Source organism: Peromyscus californicus, unplaced genomic scaffold (genome assembly GCF_007827085.1).
Source record: "Peromyscus californicus insignis strain IS unplaced genomic scaffold, ASM782708v3 Scaffold_18__1_contigs__length_77618521, whole genome shotgun sequence".
NCBI lineage: Eukaryota > Metazoa > Chordata > Mammalia > Rodentia > Cricetidae > Peromyscus > Peromyscus californicus.
Window position 1 is genome coordinate 9,135,718 of NW_026294480.1, and position 18,753 is coordinate 9,154,470.

Genomic DNA, 18,753 nt, shown 5'->3' on the forward strand with positions numbered 1-18,753 from the left:
GGGCAGGGCTGTGATGGTGCACATTCCCTAACTTGATTGAACTCAATTTGGTAGGAGGAAATTGGGAGTCAGAACAGTGCTGAGGACTGTAAGTTTTTGCTTCTTCACATGTAGATATTATTTGGTTAATCACTGTAGAGAGATGACTCTAAAATGGCCAAAATGATAGCAGGTGAGAACAGGCAATGTCTCTATAATGAATGTACTAATTAGAAGCTAGCTAGATGCCATATGGTCCACAAGAGACTAAGCAAACACACTTAATCTTCTGGGTGCCTCAGCAGTAGACTGGAATTAATAGTCATGCATTAGTGAGGAAGGATTCTTCCCCAGGAAGTCTTCCTTCTTATGAGTGGACCACACTTAATAGAATACAGGTTTCTTCCAACCACTCCTGCACTCTTCCCAGAGTCCTAGAGGGGCTTAACCAAACCACCTGTTGGTTTGTCTGGTAAGACTGAGCTCTAATCTTCTTCCTCTTCTGAGAATAAGCATAGGGAATTTGAGTTTCCCTGGTCTCTATAAGAGGTGTCCTGCCATTTGCTAGAGGACAAAGGGGAAGCTGCCAGGCCACACAGGAGGTTGCCCATTTTATATGCTGCATATGTCTACTCTTTTAGCTACTTTTCCTGTGATAAAACACTTTGACCAAAGCAGCTTACACAAGAAATGGTTTATTTTGGCTTACAGTTGCATAGGCCTATAGTCCCCCATGGCAGGGACATGGCAGCAGGCAGAGAAGGAGAGAAGGTCTGGTGCCAGGAGCAGGAAGCTGGCCAGTCACATTGCATTTACACTCAGGATGCATTATTAATAAGACCATGTAGCAATTCGTGTTACAGCACTCTGCTTACAGAGTCAAGGATCTACTCAGGAAACAGTTCCACCCACAGTGGGTAGTGGAAGAAAGACTGATTGAGGCTTCCATAAATTGTAACCTGAGGGCCAGCCACCTACGTGTACAAATAAAGCTATGCTGATACACAGTCACATCCCTGCAGCTATGTATAATCTTGTGACTTCTCCCCTCACCCTATAGGTAGACTAAGTGATTCTAATGCAGGCCCAAGATTCTACAAACTGGAAAGCTTTCTAGCTACCCTTCTACAGAGTTGGCCAACTCCTGTTCTGGAACCCGAAGGGATGTTTTAGAAATGCATGCTCAATGCGGAGAGACTTGGCCGATCCTTCCAAAGATCTGCCAGAGACTGAAAAAGAGAAAGGACAGCCAGCGGCAGGTCCCAGTATGGAGGTAAGAAGAGCTCTTGAGCAAGCAGAAATTGGGAGCTGGCGGCATGGTGCGACTGTACCATGGCAGGTGCACACACATGTGCATCCCCAGGAAAGGCTAGTGGCCGGACTGTGTGGGGATATCAGATCTAACCGGTTCCACGGCAAACAGAAGAAAAGCAGCTGTGGTGGCACAGGATGGAGGACTGCATGCTGTTAACGAGCCGAGCTGCGGGGAAGTGAAGGCTGCCAGCAGACAGTACACATCCCTCTACCTGTGGTACCAGACAACTAAGGAAACCCCGAGAGGAAACTCAGAGACTGGAGGGATGGCTTATCAAATAAGGCCGCTTGTACAAGTGTTAGGACTTGAGTTCAAGTCCTCAGCACCTACATAAAAAGCTGGGTGTGTCTACACACAGGTCTGTAACCCCGGCATTCAGGTGTGAGTGGAACACGGGAGCTTTCTAGAATCCAGCCTAGCTCCAGGTTCATTGAGAGATCCCAGTTCAAGGGAATATGGTAGAGAGTGGTTGAGTAGGACAAGAGATTCCCATCCATTCTCCTCTGGCCTCCGGGCATGCTCATGGTACACACACGCATCAGGGAAAAATATTACCTCATGTCAGTCCTGATATGGTGGGTTAGGCTGAGTTGTCTGAGCTGAGTTGAGTGAGCATTACACTTCCCAGAACTCCCTTCCCTTCCTAGCTCCAGATGCCGCTGTCCACAGGGAATTCTGAAGTTTGGCAGGTACAAATGTGACAACAGCCAGGAATCCTGAGGATCTCAGGCAAGGCGCAGCCAACACTGGTCTATGTACATTTTCATTGCTCTGCTTCTTCCCCTTGTAGGAAGGAGGCAGCATGGGGGACACAGATCTGTCTGCTCATACCGCATCTCCTCTGTCAGCGTCCCCAGGCCCCATACACATGAAAGCTCTGAACCATCACTCGTGGTTAGAACATGATCAATGACCAGCAACAGAAGACATGAGTCTGTCATCCCAGGTCCTGGTTGGTTGCTGTTGTCTCTCATGCTTTATGTCCAGCTTTTCTTCCTGATGACAGCCTGATAACCAGTGTCCCGTCCCAGCTCATCAGCAGGCATGGCGCTTTCTTTGCCAGCTCTGACTATAATATCAGGTCTAATCCTGACAGGAAGTCCATTTTCCATGTCACTCCTAGAGTGTCTGCTGCTCCAGTGAAACCACAGCTATTATACCTGGTAATAGGTTTGGCTGCCTCCACACCATACTCTGATATTATAAGGTGACTTAAACACTTACAGTTCCACTTTCCAAAATAAGCAACAAGTCACAGATAAGTCTCCTTCTGCTTAACACCAGAATGAAAGATGTATTTATATTACTCTGTTTTATGTCTATGCATACTTTGCTTGTGTGTTTACATGCTTTGCACAACATATGTACCTTAAGGGAGGAGGCCAGAAGAATGGGTCAGATCCCCTAGGACTAGAGTTACAGATAGATGGTTTGGGGCAACCATGTGGGTGCTGGAAATCAACCTGGGTCTTTTGGAAGAACAGCCAGCGCACTTAACCACTGAGCCATCCCTCCAGCCCCTTTAACATCATAATTAACCTAGACAGTTTACCTCTTGATTACATTTAAGCTCACTGATAATGGACTCTTGAAGTCAAATGAAACCAGATTGGTATTGTTTCTCCAACTTAAGTTCAAGGGCATCCTTTTGCCAGCAGAATGATAGTCCATCAAGGATGTCCTCATCTTAGCCCTTTACGCCTGTGATTACATCCCCATTCACTTACTAGAACACACAATGGCAAGAGATAATGGCTTTTTAAACTTCATTTTATTTTGAACTTTAATGTCTCTGGATTTCAACATGAAATAGGCTTTCCCCTTTGATTTTAATTTCTCCCCGGGAATTTGATAATTCTGCATTGTTGTCCTGTCCTTCTGGGACATCCATTTCATTTTCACCTCCATGTTGTTGCTTATTGTTACTGTGGAAACCCTGATTCACTGTGCTGGACAATGTGGGTACATGCTGTTTGGAACAAGGAATGAAATTGGGGTTTAATTTTGAAATCTGAGAACATGATGGCTCTGAATTTGATTAAAAAGCTTGCTCGTGTGACCCATTTCAGTGACTCTTGCTGTGAGGTATTAACTCTCTGCCCAGAATTCTAAGTGACCCTCTCCCTCAAAAGCCATAAAGGTGGAAGAAAGGCTCTTATGGTAGACTATTTAGCTCCTACTTTTGAAGGGGCCTCTGGGTGATGGTAGACAACAGGGTAAAAAGAAAAGTGCCTTGGGGCTGGGGATGTAGTTCAGTGGCAGAGTGCTAGTAGAATATGGCTTCAATCCACAGCAACACTAACAAAAACATAATAAAATGTCTTGAATTAGTAAGCTCGAGTAGCTGCTATACCTGGAGTAATGCCTCCAACCTGGCTTCCACCGGAAAGGAGGATAACATTCACTAATATTTACATTTTGTTTTCTCTGTCAAACTGTTCAGAACTCACACAGGGAAGATATTATTCATTAGGAATCTAATGGAATTAGGAAGATAATAGAAAGATATAATCCAGCAGAAATCTCATCCTGTGTCTCTCTCATACAATAGGAGTTTAGTGGACCAGTAGGGCAGTGGGGGAATTCAGTTAGGGCTGGGATCTACCCAGAGGGCTCTATTTCAATGAGGGGACTCGTTGTCCTGATGGACTTTTAGGAAGATTTTCACAGAAGGCAAACATGTGGCATATGGAAAGGAGAGAAGAAGTGAGAAGCAATGAAGACTTTGTATAGAAACAGTGGGCTATTTCCTGATTTGCCACAGCCATGTAAGGGCAATGTTCACTCACAGGCAGGAATGTGTTGGCCTATCCTTCCAGGCAGAGCCATAACACAGAACTGACAACTTTGAAGAACTTCAGAAATAAATAAAGAAAAGAAAACTGATCGTATAAGGGAGGGCTAACAAGCTTCCCTAGCTAAAATTCAGTCTTGAAAAGTCTACCTAACAAAGACACTTAAGGACCCTTCACCACAAAGTAAACCCTACCAGTCCACCTTGAGAAAGAGTTCACCACATATTTACCACTCTCCCTTCATGTGCAGAGAGCTCAACAAAGCCCAGCTTCCTTCTGTTTTAAAAGTTAGAAAATCTAGGGTGACTGTCACAGCCAAAGCATGCCTGCAAAGCTAAAGAGACAATCACCCCTAATAGAAGATCTGACACCAGGAAGAGTGGGATGATTCATGCTATATGACATTCTTAGAGAAATGCTGTAACACTATATATTAGTAAAATAAAAATAGAGGCCATAAAAATCAGAAAGTGAGTTCTTAAAAGTAATGAAACAGATGATATCCCAGTCCTCGACCCTCCTCCCCGAGGCTTATACAAAGAGTGAGGAAAATGAATGGTACAAATAAATGTTAGGCAGTGGAAATGGTTCCGCGATTGTATAACAGAAATGGCAAAGGTCTCCAAATTACATAAGCAAAGAAAAAAATAACCTAAGGGTCAAAGTCTGACTAATTGCATAGAGGACAGAAAAGGAGGCTATGGGAATTAGTGGTTTATAAAAAGTAATATTTCAGAACGGAGAAGGTCATTCTTTAAACTGTAAGTGTTCAGTACCAAGGAAGATTTTTTTTAAAAGAAACACACAGCCAAATATCAGCACACACCTTCACAGAATCCTATAATATCAAAGATAAAATTAAATTTGTAAAATATTCCTAGGAAAAATAACTTTCTATCATAAATTCCACATCTAGTATAGTTCACTTACATGTGAGACTTTAAAACGGGTATTTTCTTAATAATATCTTCTGATTGCCCATTTTTAGGAATATGTAAGATGGCAAAACACTAGAGAGGAGGGTATTGAGATCCAGGGGACAGATGTTGTAAGCCAGGCCTGCTATGCAATAGAGCTGGGTAACAAGATCCTGATGTTGCCAGATGTATGGGGCTTTGGGGTACAAGATATGGAGCAGACAGAAGGAAATCAGCAATCACAGAAAGCATAGGCAAAGATTAAAAAACAAAAACTGCATGTTTTCTTCCATATGCAAGACTTAAATGTGTGTGTGTGTGTGTGTGTGTGTGTGTGTGTGTGTGTGTGTGTGTATGTTAAGGTCATGAAGCAAGAGAAGGGAACCATGAGAAGGGAGTAAGTGATTTTAAGGAATGGGAAAATAAAATAAAGAGCAGGTAACAGAATACATAGTATGAAAGAAAGGGGGACTATTTATGGGGAAGAAATGAACCAATAAGAGGAAGATGAGAGAGTAGGCAACAGTGTGGTGGTAGGAGGAATCAGGACGAAGTGTATGTGATGACATATTATATATGAAAATGCTATAGCAAAACCCATTACTTTGTACGCCAACTTAAAAACCAAGAAAGAAAAATGAAATCACTGGCAAGGTTGAGTCAGTGGCTGGTTTCCTTAATTAAAAGAAAGGACCATTTGGGCCCACACAGCATAAACAGACTACCCCCTACTGTTGGAGAAGTGATGCTCCCAAGGACACCAACGTAAAACGTACTGATCAAGTCTTATGCTCCAATAAAATTCTGTTTTATTATGATTTGTGAAGCATTCTCAAAACTTCAGTTGTGTATTTCAAAATTTTTGTTGATTATTTCCACATTTAGGGAGAGAAAAACCTTACATTCGTCAAGCCCAAAGGACACACAACATTTCTAATTGGTCCGTTTGCTCCCAAGCATGGTGAGTAATGGACAGCAGAGAATAACTTCAACTGGGGTTAAATACAATGCTGATCATTATCTCATCGTAATTATTGCATAGGAGGAAAATTATGCATCCCCAGGCCTACTAGGCAGCGAAGAAATACATGCCGCTGTGAGCTGTGGCTGCAAAGTGAACAGGCAGGTGTTTTCCAGCATGCCTGGTTGTGTGCTGCAGGCAGACACCTCTACTTTAACATTTAATTATTGTTCAAACAGTTTTCCAAGGTTTATTCAGTAAGTAATTTATGGATCTGTGGGATGTATGCTTCATTTTATCCTTCTATTGTTTGCATTTTGGCTTCCTCAGTGTCTTTTTTGAATTGGTATATAATTCATCTTGTACATGATAATGCATTTCATGTGGACATTTTAATGCGAGTACGTAAGACACTTGACTGTGTCACGACCCCACTCAGCCCTCCCTCTCCTGTGAGTCCCTCTAGCTTCCCTAGAGAGTTTACCTCTACCTTCCTGTTGGATATACATATGAAATTTTATGAATTTATATAAATTCTATGATCTACAAATGAGAGAAAAGGTGATCATTTTCTTTCTGGACCTGACTGAATTTGCTTCATATGACAATCTCTTGATTGAACAACATAATGTGGTTCTTTACTGAGGAATAAAATTCCATTATGTATATGTGCCACTTTTTCTTTACTCGTTTCCCTGCTGATGGACACATAGGCTCATTCCAAGACTGGATAACTAGATTTCATCCAAATTCCTGTTTATAAAACATGTTAAAATCAATAAATTAATCAGCTTACAATTCTGTAGATCCTAATATCTAACTACAGACAGGATGACTTCAAAGAACCCCCATCTCTCTGGTCCTTTAACATTTCCCAATGCATTGTGTTCTGATGTACGAGCTCAGAGGCAGAAGAAAGCCTGAGAGATAAACTTCCCTTTACCTAGGGGAACTCCTATAACACAGCATGTCATGAGTCCTTGATGAACTCTGTATCATGCCTCCTGGAGAACTGAAAAAAAAAATCACAATTTTATTTAATTCATGCATGGACACGTGACCTCATTCCCAAAAGGATCTGTGGAGGCTCCCTGGAGCAAAGGAAGAGAAGTGAGCCACTCTTACATCCCTCTATACCTTCCATAGACACTGACTTCTTCACTGCTCATCTAGGAAGTTTATAAAATGTGGACACATTTGTCAGAATACTTCTGTCTTAGGGTGTTATTGATGTGAAGAGGCACCATAACCATGGCAACTCTTACAAACATTTAATAGAAGCTGGCTTACAGTTTCAGAGGTTTAGTCCACTATCATCATGATGAGAAAAGCATGGCAGCATGCAGGCAGGCATGGTGCTGGAGAAGGAGCTGAGAGTTCTGCATCTTGATCTGAAGGCAGCACAAGGAGACTGTATGCCACACTGGGCATAGCTTGAGCATATGATACCTCAAAGCCTGCTCCCACAGTGACACACTTCCTCCAACAAGGCTACACCTACTCCAATGAAGCTACACTTCCTAATAGTGCCACTCCCTATAGGCCAAGCATTCAAACACATGAGTCGATGGGGGCCATTCCTATTTAAACCATCACAGTATTTTTACATGCTTATCACTCAGTAATACCCAGGCATTGGCCATTCAGAGCAGAGCTTCACCCTGGCAGTGAGTTCTAGATCGAGGGTCAGTTAGCCAGCAAGGCTTAGCAGAACACCTAACATCTGTGCACTCTGAAGTGCTTGAGGGATGAGTGGAAAGCATGATATTCCTGGGAGCACACAGGCAGGCTTATTACACCAAGGAGACCACTGGGCTTGGGCAGAGACAAATGTCTCAGAGGAGGAAAGAGAAAGAGAAATGGAGGGTTTGGTGACCTTGGGGTTAAACTGGGTTAGCTGAAATAAAACACTGAATTCCTCAAGCTCTGCAGGAGTCCACAGAATCAGCACTTCAAAGCCCTCTTTGGCAGATGAATATGGGCCAGTGCTGAAGATGCAAATTTGTCTCCAAGGCTCTCTGAATTCAATTTACCTCATTTCATTTTTCTTAGGCCAGAGGATTGGCTTTGGTAAGTCTTGATCACTGGTGTGATGTATAAACAGAAGTCAGCTAAGTCCTGCAGCCTTCCTGGTACCCTCAAGTCTCTGTCACTGGAAAAACTTAGAAGGCTTTATATTCCCAGCACCCATCCCTCTACACAAGCTTGTCCTCACAGGTGTTTTCTTCCCAATCCCTTCTGCGAGATGGTACTGCAGTATTGTTTTTTAACAGCACCTACAATGCTAACTCCAGCTACAGTGAGAATCTAACACTCTGCCTCTGGGAAGGCAGAGAACATCTGCTAGGGTAGTAACTTTGATTGTTCATAATTGATTCAGTGTTCCTTTCAGTAAGGAAAGAGAAGAAAGCTTTGGCTACCATGGGGACATTCTTGTTTGGCTTTCCTCAGGAGAAGCAGAGTGAAAAGGGAAGGTCTGTCTGTATGCCAAGTACTACATCTTTCCCACAGCCCGAGCTTCACAAGTGAAATCTTCTTAACCTTCTAAGAAGGATGTATGCTTTTGATATTTCCAAGTGGAGCTCAGAGACATTTCTGCCATTGTTTGGGGTTAAAATGGTGGTCTCCAAGAACTTCCAAAAGCAGTTGGGGAAGGCTACAGTTTCTCTTGACTCCTTTATTGCCACCTCAAGTGCCAACAGCAGCTCCTGTGCCATGCCATGGGCCCACTGCATTTAAGTCATCAGCTACCTCCAACTTTCACACCATTTCTTTGGTAACGCGATAAATGCTATTGAAGCAGCTTCCAGATCATGGTTTTGAGTTGCAGACAACACAAAGGTAACTTAATTTCAAGTCTTTTCCAAGCCTGAAATAACATGTACAGCACATGCAGAAGGTATTGTGCAAGACTCCCATTCCCCTGGCTTTCTGTATCCAGTAGCAGAATCTCTACGCACCAAGCATCTTGTTTCCATCACACATATTCAGTCCTTTTCTCCCAGGCACTTCTAACTCACACACAACCAGTGAAAATAAAGATGGTCTTGCATAACCATAATGGCAGGGAATTATTTCAGATTATGTAATTCACCTCGGAAACAGTCCTCAAAGTCACAAAATGCAGATAATGACCACTTTACCTCGCCTGACCCATCTGACTTCATTGTGAAACATTACTTTAATAATACTCTAACCCTTGCCAATAATTATTTGCACAAAGAAAACCCTCTACTTATGGAAAAATGAAGAGGAAATAAAGCCAGCAAGCAAGTAAGGGTTAGGGGAGGACATAACAACAAAACGTAAAAAAAGAGGAGCCGATTTGGGTCTCGTTTAAACTTAGCTAAAAACAAGAAAGAGATAGAACCACTACCTTGAAGAAAGAAAACACAAAGAAATGTACTGAGACTGGGAGTCTGGAGCCAGCCTTGCATGGCTATTTATGATTCTGTAGCTTGTGCGATGCATTTCCTTAAATGTAATTTTTTTCACATACTTCATCTGCATAGATACAGGGAAATTTTAGACCTGAGACAGAAGGTCAAAGCGATGGTATAGTGGATAATTAAGGGATCTTTTGGGGAAGTCGCATTTGCAATTCATTTGTCAAACACTTGCTTGTAGGGGTACTTTAATGAACGAGAAGCCAAAACCACCCACAACTGTAGTGAGCATAATGAAGAAGGGGGAACTTCAGAGCCATTTGAGTCCCATACTGGGGACACGTGTGTCATTAGAACTCCAACAAGACTGCACACTTACAAAGTGAGGGATGACAGTTAATGGGTAATGATTACTCTGCCCAATTATTCCAAGAAAGGTATGGGCTGAATGCTTTCAACATTCTCCCTCTTTAAACTCTCATTACTCTACAAGCTACTATTATTAAGTCTAAAACCCAAAGTTCCATGAATGTGGAAAGGCATTCAAGTTAACTTTCAAACAGTTCTTTAATATTCAGTAATCTAACCTTGGAATGTTGAGCATGCAGGGTTTTTTTACTCAATCAATTAGCACTAGAAGCACAGTATGCTCAGTGTACTCATAAACCAGAACATATATGGCTGATTGCCAATAGCTTGAAGGCCTTGTCCCCTTATCAGTTATTTCTAATGTTACTCTAATGATGGCCTGTGGGTACTGTAGGAAACTCAACTACTGCTAAAGCAAATGACAAGGACTGAACTAAGATCACAGAATGCTAGTGATGGCCTCATTTACTCGGTTCTAATTATTGATTATGATCAACCTACGTATGTTACCTTTGATGGTATTTTACTGACTCATTTGAAATTGCAAAATGACTATGTTATCAGCTCTGGGAGGCTGTAAGTTATAATACTTGGTTCTCACATTTGCTACTGGGCTGGATACTGAAACAGGCATCTTGAGATAAAATCGAACCACTTAATAAGAAGTCTAACCTGTGACCAGCTCCCGGATCTCCAGGTCTGTGGTCTTGCGAAGCAGTCTCACCAGTGCTGGGATGCCACCACAGTTTTTCAGGGCGATTTTGTTGTCGTCATTGGCCTTCCCATACACCAAGTTCCTCAGAGCCCCACAGGCACTACGGTGGACTTCTGTCATCCGGTGATCCAGTAGGTCCACCAGGAGCTGTATGCCTCCTTGTCTCCTTATCTGAAAGAACAAGGGAAAGAGCTTTGGCCTTGGGGAGTCAGGTTCCACTGTCTGAGCCCAAGCACTGTTTCCCTCAGAAAACCTGCTACAGACAGCTGCACTGAACTGAATTAAGGCTTACAAAAGGGGAGGAAAACTAAGTGCTCTTCTTGGATTCCATCCCCTGCAACTGCTTCAATATCCTACCCATAAGAAAGTGAATGCACTGCTTTCAAAGGATAGAATCTTGGAAGGGTAATTTTAACTTCATAATGGGTACTTCAGACATTTCTTTAAAAAAAAAAAAAAAAAAAACCAAAAATGTCATGTGCTCGTGGAGTTAGAATGATTACCATTCCTGAGACTTAACTAAATTTTACCACTGTCTTAAAGGGCAGCAGTATTGATAGAGAAAACACCGAAAGTATTCTACTCAACAGGGAAAGATTGCAAACACATAAAAGGCACTGAAACTCGACGAGAAGCTGAAACAATCGACACAAGCAGTTTTGTCTCGTAAGTTCTGGAGATGCAAGAAGGTCACTCAGAGTGAGAGGCACAGCACAGGTGACCACAGAAAGCATGTCACACTTAGGTCTTTGATTAACAACAGTGAAAAACACATTATGTTGTAGTGTTCTATTTGTTGAAAGAAAACTGAAATCTAGAGATGAATGCAAGAGATGTTTTATGATATGTTTCCAGATATATGTCCTTTTTGCTGCCCATTAACTTTGGGGACAATTTAAGTATTTAAATTGAAGAGAGAACAAAGCACCTAATCAATACACAGACTCTTGGTTGGCATCAGCAGCAGCAAAGCTACATCTTAACACTGCTTGCTACGTTTATGTGGAAAATCAGATGATTCATTTGTGAGGGCTTCTTTGTCTTTCTTTAGACTTCTATGTTACCAGGGATTGAAAGATTGGCACCTCCATGATTTAATTTTCATATTCCAGAAAACTTATTCATCCGAGAAATGTGCTAGGACACATGGCTGCGCCCTGCCACTCTGTCAATGGTGCTCAACCACACTGCTTCAAGCTGCAATCTGGCCATACTTACTCCCCACCCCAACATTCTAAGGTCCCATAAGACTATAGTCTTCATTTGTTTCACCAATATTCTTTCATCCCAAGTGCAATGCCGTGCTCACCATAAATGCTCACCACATCAATGCTGAATGAATGAGGAGCGTTAATTAACATATGACTTGCTACCTTAGGGTTCTATAGATTTACTAAAACATTGCTGTTCAAAATTGAGTAATATGCCCTATAAAGGAGGGGAAAAAAGGCTTTTTGTGAACAGTTGAGGATGTATGCAGGGATCTCCAGGGGCATTTCCCACATCAGCTTACAAACATAAGGAGGGAGGCTTCATGCACACAGGTTGGAACACTGATGATTCATTAAGAGCCTACAAGAGGTGTTTTCACTCATGCACATAATGCAAACATAAAAGGAAGAAAGCTTTACAGTGCTCACATAACCCAAATTCTTTAATCTGGAAAGCACGATGTAGTGTTTTGTGTATTGTGCCTCCCATGGGGAAAGCACCAGAAAGACAGAGGGGAGGACTCCCAGGGCAGGGCACTGCTGAGTGAATGCTGAGTTCTCTTCCTTGCACTGAGCACAGCCTGCAGGTGGTGAGGATGCCTGGGGAAGGCAGCTCAAAGGATGACTGAGTTGATTAACAAAGAAACAATGGAACCTGAGACAATGTCCTTCCTTAACAATTTTACCCTGGGCTTGTTTGGCAGCATTCAGGAGAACTGTGTGTGTGTGTGTGTGTGTGTGTGTGTGTGTGTGTGACATGAACTGAGCATGTCTGCATTATAGCCCCAGCCACTTTATTACCTCACCTCAGAGGGTCACCCCATGAGTATACAAAGGGTATAAGGAAGGTCTTTTTTCCTCTGTGTGTGTATTTGCATATGTGTTCTGTGCTTTACAATTCTATAGTTTCAAATAACGATGAAACCATTGAGAAAGAAGAAATAAATCTCACCATAATAGTGAACCTATCAGGCATAGATATTAAACGTGAGAGCAAATCAATAAGTTAATTTTTAATTTTGTAAATACTTTTAGTCTGATAATATACTTCACGTTTATGTGACTTGATGAAGTAATATACAATAATAGTTCTGGAAGTTGAACAGTAGGTCCTTGCTTGCATGTGTCTACGTGTTCGGGTGACATATGTGTGTATGTGGTACACATGCCTGGGTGCACATGCACAAGACAGCCAGAGGCTGAGGTTGGGTGTCTTACTCAACCATTTTTCCTGTGGTGGTCTGAATGCAAAGGCTTCCACAGACTCATAGGGAGTGGCATTATTGGAGGTGTGGCCTTGTAGGAGTAGGTGTGGCTTTGCTGAAATAAATGAGTCACTGAGGTGGCTTTCAGAAGCTCAAGCCAGGCCCAATGGCTCATTTGTTCTTTCTGTTGCCTGTCAATTGAGATGCAGACTTTCAGCTACCTTTTTAGCACCTTGTCTGCCTGCATGTCCCCATGCTTCCCACCATGATGACAATGGACTAAACCTCTGAACTGTAAACCAGCCCCAATTAAATGCTTTTCTTTATGAGTTGCCTTGGTCATGGTGTCTCTTTACAGCAATAGAAACCCTAGCTAAGACACTTTCTGCTCTCTACATTAGATTTTGAGACAGGATCTCTTACTGAATATGGAGATCATGGATTCAGATAGACTGCCTGGCCAGCAAGCCCCTGGGATCTGACTGTCCCCACCTTCCCAGTGTTGGAATTACATAAGCACACCACTATCTCCAGCTCTTTATGTGGGTGCTAGGGATCTGAACTCAAGTCCTCTTGCTCGCATAGCAAACACTTTACTGACAGGTATCTTCCCCAACCCTTTCTACAGGAGTCTTTAAAAATCAAATCTTAAAGAGACTTTAGTTTTAGGGATTATTAAAATACAACTATATGTTAGCTAATATGTAATGCTTTATATAATACCAAAATAAAATAAATCCACTAGAAGACTATCTATCACATTAGTCATAACTGAATAGATAATTATTATGCATTAAAGAATAGTACATGGCATGTCCAAGGTGGCTTCTTTTTTATAGTAGTTGGTACGCATTTCGGGTTCCTTTCTGTCTTCTCCTGCCTCTATATTTCTTGTTAGCACTGAATAACATTCCTGTTTCTGGATATATTACAGTGAATTTATCTGCTTCTCTATTAGACAGGTGGTTATTATATTGGTTGCTTCCAAGTTTTGGAAATTATGCACAAAGTCACCTAAACATGTGCTCAATTTTGTATGTACTTAAGCTCTGAATCCCTCTGGGTAAATGCAAGAGAGTGATTGTTGAATCCTATGAAAACAATCAGTTTGGTAAAAGCAGTTGAAGAGAAGAGTCTAGCAGAGAAGCTGTGCCACTGGGCACTCCCACCACCACTTCCTGTTGCTCCATGACCTTACAGCAGCTAATGTTCTCAGTGCCTGGATTCCAGCCACTCTACAAGTGTGCAGTGGAATGACATTGTGTTTCCCCTCTTTGAAGATTTCCTGAGTGAATCAGACTTATTTGCACCAAGGCAAATGGTTGAATAAAATCAATCTGAAAGGCAGATGGGACCATCCCAGCTTCATTTGAATTGACTACATCCCTGAACCCGATGGAATCAGAAAACGATCACAAAAGATTTTTATTCCCAACCCAGATAGCTAGCCTTAATTTGTTTACTATATAGTTCTTTGATATATGGCTGACTTGTTCAATGGGTTCTATGTAGATATCTCATATCTATTTCTCTGCCTAGTTAGGATCTAGATGGGAGTCAGTTCATCAAGAATTAGAAGGATGGAGGCTGTTGGCTTCCACCTCCTGTGATGAAGTGTGAATTGGTTAAACAAAGCAAAACTATGTCCTACTGTCTGTCCTGTTGGGTTGTTGACAGACAGGATATTATTTTCTTTGCTGTCTTTCTTTTTCCTTCATTTTTTTTAAAAAAGTAGCTCAGAATGGTCTTGAACTCGAGATCCTTCTGCTTCTGAATACTGGGCTTGTGAAATTAAATCAGATACGCATTGGTGTTTCCAATGAACCTGAATTAACATATGTCCATGTACTTACCTCTGAATAATAAACAAGTATACTTCATAGGGGTTACAATGTGTTTCAATTACACAGTAGAAGCTATATCGAAGAGTTTAAGAGAGAATCTCTATTTGCTCTTTCTCTCCCTCCAGTTATGTGAAATAACTTGCTTCCTTTGCCTAACTCATCATTTTAAATTTTGTATCAGAGATGCAGCACAGCATGAGGCTTAGGGTTCCCTGGAGTTCAGATTGTGGCTCCTCTGTACCTTTCTAGACAGTTACTTGTCTATAAGTATTGACAAGATAGGGACACTTCATAGGGTTTTTCTCAGGACTAAACAAGAATTAAAATGTGAATTGTTTAACAAAGTGCTCAGCAAGTATTACCTTTTTAGAAAACACTGTTTTCTTAAAGTCATCCACCATCTCTTTTACAGTTTCCCACCTGCTCTGCCATGATGCTCCATGAGCCTTGGGAGGATGGGGTGTGATACAGATGTCCCATTTGGACTAAGCATGCTCCAGTTTCTTATTCTTGCCATACTGATCAATTCTAGGTCTCCGTGTTAATAAACATCTACTGCAAGTAGAAGCTTTTCTGATGAGGATTGAGAGATGGCACTAATCTAAGGATATAATGTTATGTCACTGTGACAGCATACATTAGACGTGAGCAAGCTCAAGCCAGACAAAATTCTGGCATGTAGCAGGGGAGGTAGGCATGAAGTCTCACCCCTAGCTGAGGCTCTATTACAATTTATAACTAGTGGGAAAGACAGAGTTTTTTTTTTTTCTTTAAAGATACGACCCTGCTAGGTCAGACCACCATGGTTTAGTAGGGGATAGTCCCACACGTAAAAGATTGAACTGGATTTTTTAAATTATTATTTTAAAAAAGCAAAGACTCAATGTGAAGTGAGTTGAAGTAGGTGTGGACTGGGAGAAGTTGGCAAAGGGGTAATACCATTAAAATACATAGAATACAAAACTCTCAAAGAAATAAAAAATATTTACAGAAGGATTATCTGTCAAGGAACTATACCTGTAAGCCAACTTGCTAAAGGATATTCTTATTAAACTTATTATCTGGTCAATATGTAAATTAATTTATGAATAGAATGACAGCATATAGTAGTCAGTGAAAGGGATGCAGTTCCTAGTCATACTTTTCTAAAGTGGTTTTAGTGCAAATTTAAAATATTATGCAATACATCCAGAATCCCATCTGGTATGTGGCTAATGAACTCAATAGCAGCTTTATTATTCTTACTCAATTGTATTGATTGTACTGGTCATTTAAGAATAATTTTATATATGTAAATATTATAAGATTTTTGCTAGCTATATTTCAAACATAAGGAAAATGAATTAATTTATGTTTTAAAAGGGAGTGCAATGCTTACTTTTCTTGTCATGATAACTTAATAGATTTTCTTAAAGACATTTAAATATTTGAGTAATCCTTACTCTCTATATATTTCAGAAAATCATTTCTCTCATGCCAAGATTACACAAAAAACACCCACATTCTCCATTTCAAGGGTTTTTTTGTTGTTGTTAAATGAAAAATAGGGTGAAGAGAAGAACACTTTTCACTTCATTAACAGAGTAACTTCCAGTAAGTAGATGAGAAAACAAAACTATAGCAACTGATGCCCCCAAATGAGAGCTGAAATGGCCCAGACGGTTCTGTCTTCACAGATTTCCCCCAGGCACCACTCATGAACCTTGGTGGAGGATGTATGGGGGGCTTTGACTTTCTGCTCCACCTGCATCCGGCACAAAATGACTTCTTGTCTGCAGTGTGTATTTCTGCCCTGCCCACTCAGGGAATTTCTGTTAGGAAGAAAATAAGACAGCACAGAGGGATGCCTGAGGAGGACACACGTCTACAGATACATTCATATTTGTTATTTCGTTCCTCTTTCCACCTAAGTAAGCGTCAACTCTGAAGTCCCCATAATTCATAGACTCCTTGTCTCCCTGTACCAGTTTCAACACAAGACTCTGACACCATCCATGTGTCCTTCCTTGGCTGGCACTGGCATCAGATAAGACCATCCAAAGGTGGCTTCGGGAACACGTGACAGAAAGGACACCTTGGAAAAGAAACTGTGACATTTTTAATCTTTTTCAATTACCTTTCACTTAAGACAAGTGGCTGCGATTACAGTAAATATTAGTAAAGTTTTCTGTTTATAACTGGTGAAAGAAAACCATTTCTTATGGGAGCCTCTGAAATGATCTATTTTACTGCTGTATTAACTCTCAGGTTCATACCACCCCAGGGTCCCATCCTTTAAGGAGATAAAAGAAGAACAGGGAAACCCTTTACTTTGGACTGAACATGAATCATTATCTTCCACACAGTGATACATTTCTATAAGGTACTTAAAAGACACAAAAATACCTGCAATGCCACAAAGAAATCCCTCCCCCATCTACTGCGAGGCTCTGCTCATTATTCTCCTCTTGCTAACAACAACCACCGTGAAGGTTTCTGGTCAGTTCCACTGTGAGAATGAGGGAAGGTCAGGTGCGGGTGTATGAGCAGTTGGCTCCCTGCCAATGAAACAGGCACAGAGGCCAAGTGACACTGAAGCCATCTTCCCGAGGGCTGGGATCTCATGTCCTCCATATAGTCCTCGGGGATCAGAAGTACTGAACCCCCAAAGATGGTCTCAGCTGTATTTACTCTCTAGTGCAGCCACGGAAGGGCCTCCTTTAAAAAAAAATACAAGAAAAAAAATAAGCCGATTCTCCAAATTCTTTCCCCAAATGTTACTTCAGGAGGTCTCAGGGTGTCCCATGACAAGATGTCTATCTAAGTTCTTTGAGTGTGAAACAATAAGCTGGACAAGATGCATAATAATATATGTATAGACGTGAGTGTGCGTGCGTGTGTGTGTGTGTGTGTGTGTGTGTGTGTGTGTGTGGTGCGTGCATTATGTGTGCTGACAGGATCATCCATGTGCACTATGGCAGCCAGAGATGGACTCGGGTGTTCTGCCATAGAGTTCTCTACTTAATCCTTGAGACAGAGTCTTTCATTGAACCTGGGATGACTAGCATCTGGAAAACCCTTTTGTCTCACTCTCCACAGCTCGGGGCTTATGGATGTGCAGCCACACTCAGCTCTTTACATGAGTGCCAGGGGTTCAAACTGAAGTCCTTAATACTTGAGCAAAATGTGGTCTCACTTATGAAGCCATCATCCCAATCACCTAAATAGAAATTTATCAACGGCAAGAAAAATAACATAGTCTATACTCTGCTGCACAAAAATGGCATAAGAAAACATTTGAGTCAAGAGACTTGAGGTCTTTTCTGGGTTCTTTTCCTGACACAGGAGAAGGAAAGAGGGAGCCACGGCAGTGAGAACAGGGTGGGTCTTTAATGACTGACAGGTGGGCTATTATGAAACTCCGGACAATCTGTCATCCCACAATTATAGGCATGTATATCCCTGTTCTCTCATGCATGTGCAGAACATGGTAAAGAGGAGTTTGCCCTTCACAGCTCACTTCAAGGACAGACTTGCTTTCACTATCCATGTGCTTAAGACTGGTTTAAGTCTCCCTTGTCTATCTCTCCTTTTCTTCCAGAAAACCTCTGACCCCAAATTACCCAGGGGCATAGAGGTGCTGATGTTGCTCTCCCAGGAAGGGCATATACTTTTATCTTCAGGGAGTAGTCTTGGGTCTGGGCTATTCCTAGGGCTCCTTGACCCGAGCTTCTGTCTTGGGCTTAAGTTAGCCTCTGAGAACATTTGCTTTAAGGCTCAGTGAGTGGACCCTTTAAACCTGAACTTGGTCCACAGCAAACATCACTACTATGCATTTACACAACACAAGAATCAACCTCACTTATAAAAAACTGTGTGAGAATACCAGTGACTAACCTTATCATTTAGCTGTGTTATGGATACAATGGTCTAAAAAACTGAAGTAGGCTGGTAAGCCCACTGAAAAACAGATTCACAATTACAAAAATTCTTTTTTTTTTTTTTTTTTTTTTTTTGGTTTTTTTTTGAGACAGGGTTTCTCTGTGTAGCTTTGCGCCTTTCCTGGAACTCACTTGG

The 18,753-nt window shown here is 41.6% G+C and overlaps 1 protein-coding gene across 8 annotated transcripts in view; it reads right to left on the minus strand.

Moving 5' to 3' along the window:
• Ctnnd2 (catenin delta 2) overlaps window positions 1-18,753 on the minus strand; it is an 863,700-nt gene that overhangs the window by 213,171 nt on the left and 631,776 nt on the right. For all 8 annotated transcript variants that reach the window (XM_052743025.1, XM_052743021.1, XM_052743024.1 and 5 more), the window contains one exon: window positions 10,395-10,608. In XM_052743025.1, the coding sequence (XP_052598985.1) occupies window positions 10,395-10,608 (214 nt within the window). The remainder of the gene's footprint in view (window positions 1-10,394; window positions 10,609-18,753) is intronic.